Genomic DNA, 11,450 nt, shown 5'->3' with positions numbered 1-11,450 from the left:
TCAAAGAAAAAACTCCTTGAAAATAAGAATTGAAGCTAATGATTTCATGAGACACCAGTTGTATGGAATTAGGGGAAGAGTCATTATTCAATAAATATTTGTTGATGGATGGGAGGGAGGGAAGTCCGGATCATATGGGAAGCAACGGCACCTATCAGACAAAGGCCTCTGGGTCTTGTCCATGTTCTTCATCTTGGCCTTTAGCTTGAATCCTTACCTCCTTGTTTATCCTGTTTCAGGCCAATTCTTTCCACTCTAAAAAGTGAGCCCATGGTTGAGGTTGAGAAAAATAATTCATTTGGACAATTTGGATACACCAGTTAATTCTTGTGTCTGTTTTCCATAAATCTTCAGACAGAGAGGTGTCACTGAACCATTAACCACTGGAGAACCTGTTATCAATTTGTTCTCTAGGGTGATGTACTCTGGCCACCAGGGCAGTACTTTGATCCATGCACACATACACAATTCATCCCCACCAAATAGCTTCACAAAGCTTACCAGGAAAGAAATTCTCATTGACCTGGGTTCTGAATTCTAACCTAGGAGTTACTAAATATTATGCAAAAATTTAAAAATTAGAGAAATCTCAAACTCATTATGTGGCTTCCTCCCCATCCCTAATCTCACCAAATATCTCCTGCTCTCTGTCAACCAACCAATACAGTCATAAAACAGTAATATATTCAGCAGTCCTGATTTATTCAACATATTGAGAATGTAAGGGGAAAAGTTCAGTGTACTGTGTGTTTATGCCACCCAATTATTGCTGAACCTCCTCTCATACCTCTAGAGAGTACAAAAGGCTAAGAGGTTTGCTGCTGGCTTCTACGGCCTATCTTCTGGTCTTACAGGGAGGAGGGGTGAAAGAGGGAAGCAAGATCCTTCTCACCAGTCACTGAGTCTTTGAAGTGGTTCTGGCTCTCCATCCCACTGATACTTGGCTCTGTGCACAGTAGTCCCTAAGTGACTGCACTGGTAGAGGTCTAAACCAGCTCTCTTACCATAGCTCCAGCTTCTCCAGATGCAAAAGCAGCTTCCAGAAACTGCTGGGTTCTTCAGCCTAAAAGCTACCGGTCTAGTTGCTGTACCATGCCCTGCTCCTGCCCCACAAATGCCTGCCACGAAGTCCCGTCCCTAGGTGTAGCTACTGTTAAGGCTTTATCCTTTGGCTGCTGAATGTGAAGAAGTCCGGATTTCAAGAGCAAACAAGAAGAAAGGATGAAATTCTAATCCAGTATGTCCACCCACAGCTTTTCCATCACTTGGTCCTCTTGCATGGCCTTTCTTCACAGATGGTTTAAGAACAAGAATTCCCACCAACCAGACCCAAACCCAGGGCAATGCTTCTTTGACCTAAAACTCCAGGCGTCCAGGAGAGCTATCTCCATGCGACCCGGGTCCAACTCTTCCTGCAGTCCCTATGCCCCTTCTGGTTGGCTCACGCATACTACACTGGCTTGACCAACTAAGGGTGTGTTTCTAAGGGGAAGATCTTCCCAGTATTCCACCTGCAAGGCAAGGCAAACAAAAGGAATGTGAAGAGGTTTCTGACAAAGAGACTCTTAGTCACAAATAGACCCCACCCTGACCAACCTCTCTTAGAAGTGAGGCCATGATTAGAAAGACAGGTAGTCTCACCTGGTACCTGGAACATGTCAGCCCTCCTCCATTCCCAGGTTCCTCCCCTAAACACCCTTAATTGTTCAGCCAATGGAAAAGTCCTCATCAAATCACAAGTAGGAATGGTGACATTAAGAAAAAGATTGCTGAGCGCAGGAAAAATTTAACTCCTCAATCAGGAATGGGTGGACAAAGGAGCAAAGATACGAGAAATAAGGAACATGAAATGGGCATAATGTGTTTATTGCCAATAAGAAACGCCATCATATGATCATACTGATATTCAGTACCCCTAATGAATGCCTCCCCCAACCTTGTCCCTGAGGGTAATCCACCAATGGGGATGGAGGAAAGACCCAGAGACCAGGGCAAAAGTCTCTTGGCTTGGGGATGGGGGACTAAGTGAAATGGTAGAGGCCTTTGTAGAACAGATGGGGAAAAGCCTTGAGACACCTCTGGTCTAGATAATCCCAGGAAATTAGTGTCCCTTAAAGAACACTGTCTATGATCAACAGGCTCAAGATTGGGAATTTAATATGAAATGTCCTTCCACCTCCAAACAACCCATCCAAATTCTGGGGAGACTTTTAGAACTGCTGCCATAACTGTCCGTGGTCTGGGCTCTTGGAAAAAAAACACTCTAAACCCCTCACTGTTCTGGGGTCATAGTTGAAAGAGACATTGCCTTTCCTTAGGGTGACCCAACGGTTGATCTCCCAAAGTATCCCCTCAATAGCCTCCTCCTCCTCCTCTCCCAGGGGATCCTGTCTTCTCAAGTTTGGCTCTTGAGCTAAGAGACTTCACTCTTCACCACACACACACACACACACACACACACACTGCCCCTCACATTTTTTACCTAGAGCAATTCAGAAGGTCCTCTAGAGTAGACCATAGCAGAGAATAAAAGAAGAGAACAAAAATTAAAAAAAAAAACTTTTAAAAAGAAGAGCAATCTCAAATGCAGGGTGAGAAAATAATGGCTCACCAAGCCCCAAGGGGAGAGGGACTTTCAGTCCCTCACTCAATTAAGATTCCCAGCTCCTCGGCTGTCCTGTGTAGTTTTTCCATGATGCCATCAGGGGGATCAGGGTCTGGGGCTCCCTCTCCCGATGCAGGGGGCTGAGCTCCAGGGGCTGGGGCTAGGACATAATAGACTGTCTCATGCTCGCCTTGGGAATTGGTCCTGTTCAGCACATGAATGACAGGGCTGGGAGAGTCCTGGGGAGCAGAAGCTGAAGGGGCTGCTCCCTCATTTTCCTCCTCCCCTTCTGCCTCCTCCTCTTCTTCCTCTTCCTCCTCCTCAGGCCCCTGCTCCTCAGGTCCCGACTCCAGGATAATGCCTTGTAGGCTGCCCTCAGTCAGTGCTGCCCCTGGGCCTGGTCCCCCCTGCTCTTCTCGTTCCCTCAGAAGCTGCTCAGTCAGCTCCACACTCTCATAACGAACCAGCTGTAAGCGCATGTAACCATCTTCATGTTCCTTGTACCTGGGAAGCGAGGACATGAGAATCAGGAACCCCCACACACAGAGGGAGGGGAGGTCCAGACACAGGGGTCCTGAAGAAGAAAGATAACAGGAACCTGTTTCCATCAAGACTGGGGGTTGGGAAAGCAGGGGTATTCACTGGTAATGTCAGGGAAAGGGGAAAAAGTGGGCTAGGTGGCCCACTGGCGGAGTCCTGAGCTGGGAGTCAGGAAAACATGAATTCAAATACTGCCACAGAGCCCAGACACATTACTTCTCTCAGCCTGTAAAATGAGAGGCTAGGAGACAATGGCCTCTACCATCCCTTCCATGCCTACACCTGGAATGATCTAACACCTACTCCACAGGAGAGTGACTGAAGGTTTTGCATACCACTTTCTTCACAGTCCTGTGAGTGAGGTGAGGGGGAGCAGTAATATTTACGGGACAGGTTTGTGAAGAACCTTACTCAAAATGGGAAAATGGAAGGTTCAATGGGAAAGACAAGGTAGTAGTCTTTTAACTGGTCTCTCCACTCCTGGACAAACCTTGATACAACTGATTCATTCATCAAACATATTATGTACAATGCAAGCACCAAGCCCTGAGTTCAATTAAAAAAAAAAATAATAATAATAATAATAATAACAATAGTTTCTGCTTTCAAAGAACCTAAATCTATTAAGAAGATGAATTTAGAGAGCTAGCCATAGACTGAAGAATCCCAGAGTTGTTGAGAACCTTCAATCCTCACCCAAAGCAAGTCTCTGAGAATAACATTTGTACATAGTTCCAGCAATATTGTAGGAAGATCTCCAAAGAGAGAATCTATAAACTTGAGTACAGATGGAAGCTTTTTTTTTTTTTTCATTTTATTTTTCTTGCTTATATTGCTCTCCCTTCCAAACATGGCTAATGTAGAAACGTATAAGGATAATAGGTATTGTGTTTCCTCCCTTCTCAATATGGGACTGCAGTGGAACAAAAGAACTGGAATTAAAAATATAAACTAAAAAAAGTCTCCTGTAACATTCCAGTGAAACACCCCTCTGTCCTGTTTCAACACCTCCTCTGAGGTGGAAAAGACCATACATTGTATTTCCACTCTAAAAGTAAGGAAGTTTTCCTTTTTTTGTCCCTGAGATGGTTCCTGTAGCACTGGCGCTGATCAAATAAATAGACTAAAGCAAATTCTTCTTCTATATGACAATGCCTTACACTCTTGTCTGAATAGTCCTTCCAATATACAACACTGATCATTTCAAACCTGTTACAAAAAAAAAAAGGTACACAAAGTTCTTGACTTTGGATCCAAGGCATTCTAAAAACTGCCTCCAATGTCCTTCATGGCTTTAACATCTCTCTCCTCCCTATACTCAACAATCTTACCAATCATTATCCCCCCTTGCTACTTTTCAGCTTCTGGCCTCTCACCTCATTTTTCATCCCTGGAATGTCCTGATCATGCTTTTCCACCTACTGATCCCTTGCCTATCCTCTAAAACTTAACTTTACTCCTTCCAAGGAAAACCTTCCCTGACCTTTTTCAGCTGGCAGGAATATCCTCCTTAGATCTTCCACAGCACTCTATCTGTACTGGAGGAAAACCTGGAGAGAGGGGTTTGGGAAACTGTTTGTGTCCCAAATCACAGAATTTCAGAGGTGCAAGAGACCTTTACTTGGAGACTACCAGTGAAGAACTTGCTACCTCCTAAGGAACCATGATTGTTTTTACATGCTATTTTGCATTATTATGTATCAATCTTATCTCCTTCTACTAAATTATAAGCTCTTTGAAAACAGACACTATTATTCAATTTTGTTTCTGTGCTTCTCCACAGCAACCAATGCAGGACCTTGTACATAGTAAAAGCTAATAAACACTTGAATTTAAATATTAAACTAAATTCTTAATTCCAGCTCCATCCTCAAATCACTGTTTTCTTGTGACAAGTAATTTATTTAGCTGGATATCGGATGGAGCACCAGGTCCAGAGTGAGAAAAACCCAGGTCCAAAAATAGCTTCAGCTATTAGCTATGTGACCCTAGGCAGGTCACTTAACCACTCTCTGTCTCAGTTTTCTGGGGGGGAAAAAAGGGGGGGAGGATAAATATAGCAAGTGCCTCATAGGGCCATTGTGAGGATCAAATGAATGCAAAGCACTTAGCAGTGACTGTCATGTAGTAAGCACTATATAAATATTAGTTATTACAATTATTATCATTTTTGCCCCTTGTGTTTGTTAGGATAAAATGGAATGAAGTGTGTAAAATCCTTAGGAAGTTGTATGGAAAGTAAACATTCAAAGGTAAGCTCATTCAAAGTCTAAACACCATTAATGCTCTTGTGGAATACCTAGGGAAGGGAAGGAGAACTTACCGGAAACGGGGATGCCCTGAGGGCCACTTGAACTGATGCTTTTTTCGGAGGTGGACAGTGAGGTTGTTGCCTCGAGTGAAGCACTTGTCACATACATGACATTTGTATCTTGGCTCCGAGTCACCCTGATGGAAAAGTCCATCTGTTGAAATCCCCACCGGCCCACCTTCTCCATTCAAGCCATCCCCAACCCCATCAGCCACCAGATAAGAATACTGCCTCGGGCCTTGCCTGCTTAGCAGAAGTTATCTGGGAGGCACATTATGACTAACTTGTCATTTCCAGCACAGCACTGAGAGGGTTTCATTTAATCTTCTTAGCTTCCCTAGGAATACAGTGTAGCTGCTAGAAAGCCGTCCTCAAGAGCAAGGGAGACCTGATTTCTTGCCCCTGTATGGGAGAATTTCCTCCTCTAGGAATTCCCTACACAATGAAATCCCAGGTCCCATCCCTATCACTCCCCCTGCACAGGACTCTACACCTTCCTGTGTGGGTGCAAGTCCAGCCCCAGGCCTTGGCCTGGCCCTAACCCCTGCTCTGCCTCCTTTCCCCTCCCCCAGTCCTACTCACTTGGTGCACTTTTCGGTAATGGGACTTGATTGAGCAGTGGGAGCGGGCACTGAAGCTGCAGTTCTCAAACTCACAATGGTAGGCGGGTTCCTTGCTATGAGTGTCTAGGTGCTTCCGGAGGTCAATCAGATTCTTACAACTGGCAGAAGAGGGAAAAGGGTCACCAGCGCAGAAGGACCCTGTGACTGGGCCGTTCCCAGCAGCTGTGCCTCCCCTCACCTGTAGTCACAGTAGTCACATTTAAAGGGCCGGTCTTCACTGTGTCGGAATCGGATGTGGTTTCGGAGGGAGGAGGGCAGCGGGCAGGTCATGTCGCACAAAGGGCACTTGTAGTGATTTACTGCAGGGAGCAGAGAGGAGAAGGATGTGGGGGAGAGGGAGGGACGAAGAGGAGAAAACCTGGAGAGAGGGGTTTGGGAAACTGACCATGGTTGCGCATGTGGTCCCTCAGCAACCGTTCTGTGGCAAACCTCTTGGAGCAATGGGAACACTGGAATCGTTGTTCTGAAGTGGGAAAAGGAGAGAGCTCTGAGAGGCCACAGAGAAACAGGAGGTGAGGAGACAGGAAGACAACACAAGACCTGGGAAGGAGGGGAACTTTCAGGCATTCATCACAGAATGTCTCTGAGGTAAACTGGCTCATTTAGTCAGCCCACCTCCATGTCACAGATGAGAGACCTGAGGCCTTCAAAGACCTAGTGACCATCTAAGGTGGCACAGCTATCAAAAGTGACTTGAAGCGGGCCAGCTGGTTCCTTCCCCCCTTAGTTCCCAACACCCCGAAGCTCACGGTCCAGGGACATCTGGCGTCGAATGTGGTCAAAGAACTTGGTGTTGTTGGCAAACATGCCCCCACAGGTGGGGCAGGCCACCACCTTCTCCTGGGTGTGACTCCGAAGGTGTTCTCTCAGTTTACAGCGGCCTTTGAAGGTACAGGTGCAATCTGGGGAAGACACCAAGTCAGGCCCCTCCGACCTGCCCCCACCCACCCCCACCTTCCTCCAAACCCCTCTCTGGTCCAATAGCCAGGTCTTTCACTTTGTTACAGAGTGGGAAGCTGAAAGCTCTGGGTACTCTCCCCAGCCCTCCCACCCACAAAGGCAGGATTTCCCTCCAGAACATCTCCAGAGATGCCTGAAGTCTCGCTCACCTTTCCAGCCACATGGTACCACATGGTTCTCCTTGCTGGCTGCCTTGTATTCACAACACAGGCTATGGGCCTCCACGTGCCGGTAAAACCACTCTGGATTGTCAAAGGAGCTCTGTTGAGGGGAAGAGGGGAACTAAGGGCAAGGCACACGTAGAGGGGCAATTTTAGTGAGCCAAGGTAATACTCTAATCCTGACCACCTTCAAGATGAAGAGGAAGCCAGCAGGAAGCAGAGGAAGGACAGTGCTTGATAATACTTCATAGGGATACAAGGTCTCTCTATTTGGGGCAGAACACATCCTTCCCCCCTGCCCTGGCCCCTGCCTGCTAACCTCACAGTGCTCCCACTGGCACAAGAAGTGGTCAGGAATGTCAGGGATCATGTTTCGGCTTTGGAAGTCCAACAGGCAGTGGCTGAGTCCAGCCTGGCCTTGCAGAGCCTGAAGTCCCCACTGCTTCAGCTTGGTGTGGTAACAGTGAAAATAAACATGGCGGACCAGGTCAGCTGAGCTGTCTGGGGAGCAGAAGCCACACTCTTGCCACAAGCAGGAGTACTCTTCAGCTGAGATGGAGGAAAGACAGAACTCAGGTCCCTCTGTCTCCAGGACAGGGCAAACCCCACCTCTGGCTCTAGCCTGGTGCTCAATCCCTAAATCTCTTTTGAAGACATGCTCCCATTCCTCCCTTCCACTCAGCCCTCTCTTTCCAGTCTATCCAAGGACAACAGAGCCAAGGCAGAGCTGGTCTTCTCCCACCTCTCCCAGGTCTCACTCTGTTTCCCTTGGCCTCTGCTCACTCACCAAGTGGGTCCAGTTCATCCTCATCCTCCTCCTCGGGGCTCTGGAGGTGCTGCTGGAGGTGCTGCGTGACGTGTTCACAGAACTCCTCCACAGCAGAGGCCACGAAGGTACAGGACCCCCATTCACACTGTAGCATCAGGGCCTCCCTTCGGGGAACCTTTGTTGGGGGTGGCATAATTGCCACACTGAAGTAAAAGGAATATAGTTACAAGCTGTCCAATAGCCAGAAGCAAAGTACTTCGGTGAGCCAGCAATCATGAGGACTCGAGTCCAAATGTGACCCCATTGCTTTAGCTGGACAAGTCAATTAAACTTCTCCAGGCCTCTATTTTCTCCTCTGTAAAATGGGGATAAACAATAGCACCAACCTCCCAGGGTTGTTATGAGGATGAAATAAGATTATATTTGTAAAACTTCTTTGCAAACTTTAAAGCACTTCATAAATATTAGCTTGCTATTATTCTTTTAGGACATTATTAAGAAGCAATTTAGGACAATAGTGATCGAAACCCTTGAAACTACACAATGTTCTAGGGATTTATCCAGTGATTTTATTCAATTTTCCTCCAATCTCCCAGGTTTATTTCTCCTACTTTCTTTTATGAATTGATTAGGTCAAACAAGGTCTTAAAAGAATTATTTCTCAGTCATATGATTTACTGTCTCCTGGCTCCCTCATACCAATGATATGTGATCCTCCTCATTTCTATCTCTTGGAACTCGTATTCTGAAGAATATTTCTTCTCACTTCTTTGCCTGTAAAGTCAGTTTGTTCCCCTTATCTGAATCACTTCTCTCTCTCTCCCTTCAGCTTAAACCCTACTTATTTTTCAGAATAAATCATTTCTATATTATTAATCTTCATCCATACTGCCTGTGTGACCTCGGGAAAGTCATTAAACCTTGTTGGGCCTAAGTTTTTTTAGATGTAAAACCTAGGGATAGAGCTAGGCCAGTGGGTTTCCTAACTTTCTGGTATCAAGATCCCTTCACACTCTTAAAAATGACTAAAGAACCCCTTTTCAAAAAACGTTTGTTTATCATGTCCATCTATCATATCCATTAAAATCTTAGTAGTTTTAAGTAAATTTAAGTAGTTTTGACTTCAGATGCCCTGAAAGGACCCATAAAACCACTGATTAAAAAAAGGCAGCATATTTCAGTAAACAATATAAGATGCGAAGGTAAAAGACCTAATTTAAAATCCCTCGCTGTGGGATCCTCAGCAAATCACTCAAATTCCTCAGAACCTCAGTTTACTCATTTTGTAAGATGAGGATCATAACACTTATACCACCTACCTTACAATTCGATTGTGAGGATGTGCTCTGCAGGCCTGAAAGGTCTTAAAAAATGTGGCTTATGTTTATATTTGCATCTATTACCTCATTGGATTCACACAACTAACCTGTGAAGTAATTTAAAAGATGCTTTTATACGACCAAAAAAGGATCTCTTCTTTTAAGAACCTAATACTCTACAGAAAGATGCAATTCCTATAGACGTATAAATACAGAGTATTACGAAGAAGAAACCACTGACAAATGGGGAATCAAATAAGCAGCTGAGTCAGGACTACACAAGCCTTCTAAAGACTCACAATAAATCTACGGGACTTTACAAGTTACACGTTTGAGAGGCGGTATTGGTTTTAATCTAACCTGTAATTTCACTGTGTGTAGCAAGTTCCCCAACTGCATTCTGGCACCCCAAAAGCCCGAGCGCTCTGAGGGCGGGCAGGTTAAATAATTTGCTCAGGGTCCCACTTTACCAGAAGAATCTGAACCCAGGCTTTTTGGCTCTAGGTCAGCTCTTTCCCCACGACGCAGACTGCCTCCTGATTGAAAGGAAAACCAGAATATGACATGGTTTCAGCAGAGACAAGAGGGTGCAGGGGAAAGAGCGCTCTTCAGTCCAGAGGCTAGCATTTCGATTAACCCCACCACTTGGTAGTAAGTTTCTTCTTCTGAGCCTATTTTCCCAGCGGAAAAACCGGAAATAATTATACAATGTAACACAAGCAGCCTTTCATCCTTGCCTTTGCATCCCCAACACTGAGCACGGCGCTGAGTTAAATGTAAGTCTCTTGCAGAAGGTTGTTTCTGGGGAAAGCTCTAGGTTATTTGCGAGCTAGCTTTTCCTGCAGGGTTTTATCTCGCTCGATCGTTCCGGACCAAAGCAGATCGTTATTGTCCCCATTTCAGAGAGTGGGAAACTGAGGCCCGGAGCGAGGGCGATGTGCGCAAGGCCGCCGAGGCGGCCAGATGCCTAACTTCCCAGTCCTTTCTCTACCGCTCCTCTCCGGGAGAGGATGACTGCCCCCAGGAAGGCCAGCGCAAGGACGGGGAGACAGGTCTCCTCCAGCTCCGGGGGGAGCTCGTGGGAGGTCCAGCCTTCCAAGCGCCGAGAGGTCCCCCTCCCTCCCCGCGCGGCTGCTCCAAAGGAGTGCGGGGGGGATCACCGGACCCGCCCTGGAGGTTAGAAGCAGGCGCTCACCCGCGCCGGGGTCCCGGAGAAGCCCCAAGCCCCGCTCCCAGCCTTACCGTGCCCTCCGCTCCCAGCTCTCTCGGTTCCTCTCCCACGTCCAGCCAACTCCGGGGGGACACATGTGAGTGACGGCCAACAAAAGCCAATCGAGATCGGCTTCTAGACCCCGCCGTCCCAGCTCTTAGCCAATCACAGAGAGGCGGGGGTGGGGCCCAGGCGCTACCAAAACACGGAAGGGGAGGGAGCAGGCGGGGAGTCTGGTGACGCGGATCCAGCCCGAGGGGCGGGGCTTGGGGGGCCCCCCAGAGCGCGGGGAGGCAGGACTGGTGCCGCCTCTAAGTGCGGAGCGGCTGGATCTCCGGGGACCTGGGCTGGCGAAACAGGGGTGGGGACGGGGGCGGGCGAGGTCACGGCTACACCTCGGCTCCCTGGGTTCCGGCGGCGGCGAGCCGCGGCGACAGTTCGGGCCTGCTGGGCTGGGCCTCCCTGCGCATGCGCAAAGCCAGAGCGTCGCTGGGGGCCGGCCGGCCGGCGGCCCCCTTGGCTACTCCCTGAGTGCCTGACGCCGCGTGTGCGGAGCGAAAGCCACGCACGTTTCGCCGGCGCGCTGAGGTTCCAGAATGGCCGGATTTTTTTTTTTTTTTTTTTTTTTTTTCTTCGTGAATGAATGCGAATGCTTTTCTGAGTCGGGAAGACCTTAGTTCAAATTCTGCCTCAGACTCGGGCTGTGTGAGCCTGGGCGAGTGACTACCTGCGTCTGTTTCCTCCTCAGCTATAAAATGGAGATGATAACAGCCGCTATTTCCTAGGGGCCATCTGTTCCACACATGTAAAAACTCAAGTTAGGGAATCACAACTGGCATTTATTTAGTGCTTACTGTATACCAGGCGCTGCGCTGAGCGCTTCAGAAATATTGTTTCTCTACTGGTCATCCTGCCATCTGGGGGAGGGGGGGGGGGAAATTGGAACAAGAGG

At 47.6% G+C, this 11,450-nt stretch overlaps 1 protein-coding gene across 1 annotated transcript; it reads right to left on the bottom strand.

Annotated features, from left to right (window-relative positions):
- Window positions 1-1,850: 1,850 nt before the first annotated feature.
- Window positions 1,851-10,965, bottom strand: HINFP (histone H4 transcription factor). The gene is made up of 10 exons (XM_003764164.4): window positions 10,531-10,965; window positions 7,988-8,172; window positions 7,520-7,749; window positions 7,189-7,300; window positions 6,829-6,981; window positions 6,465-6,542; window positions 6,258-6,378; window positions 6,039-6,177; window positions 5,469-5,593; window positions 1,851-3,109 (listed from the first exon to the last, which is right to left on the bottom strand). Exons 1-10 carry the CDS (start codon window positions 10,593-10,595, stop codon window positions 2,644-2,646), a joined length of 1,674 nt encoding a protein of 557 aa, XP_003764212.2. The 5' UTR covers window positions 10,596-10,965; the 3' UTR covers window positions 1,851-2,643.
- Between the last annotated feature and the right edge of the window lie 485 nt (window positions 10,966-11,450).

Source organism: Sarcophilus harrisii, chromosome 3 (assembly GCF_902635505.1).
Source record: "Sarcophilus harrisii chromosome 3, mSarHar1.11, whole genome shotgun sequence".
In the NCBI taxonomy this organism is placed as follows: Eukaryota; Metazoa; Chordata; class Mammalia; order Dasyuromorphia; family Dasyuridae; genus Sarcophilus; species Sarcophilus harrisii.
This window is presented reverse-complemented; position numbering and strand designations above follow the sequence as displayed.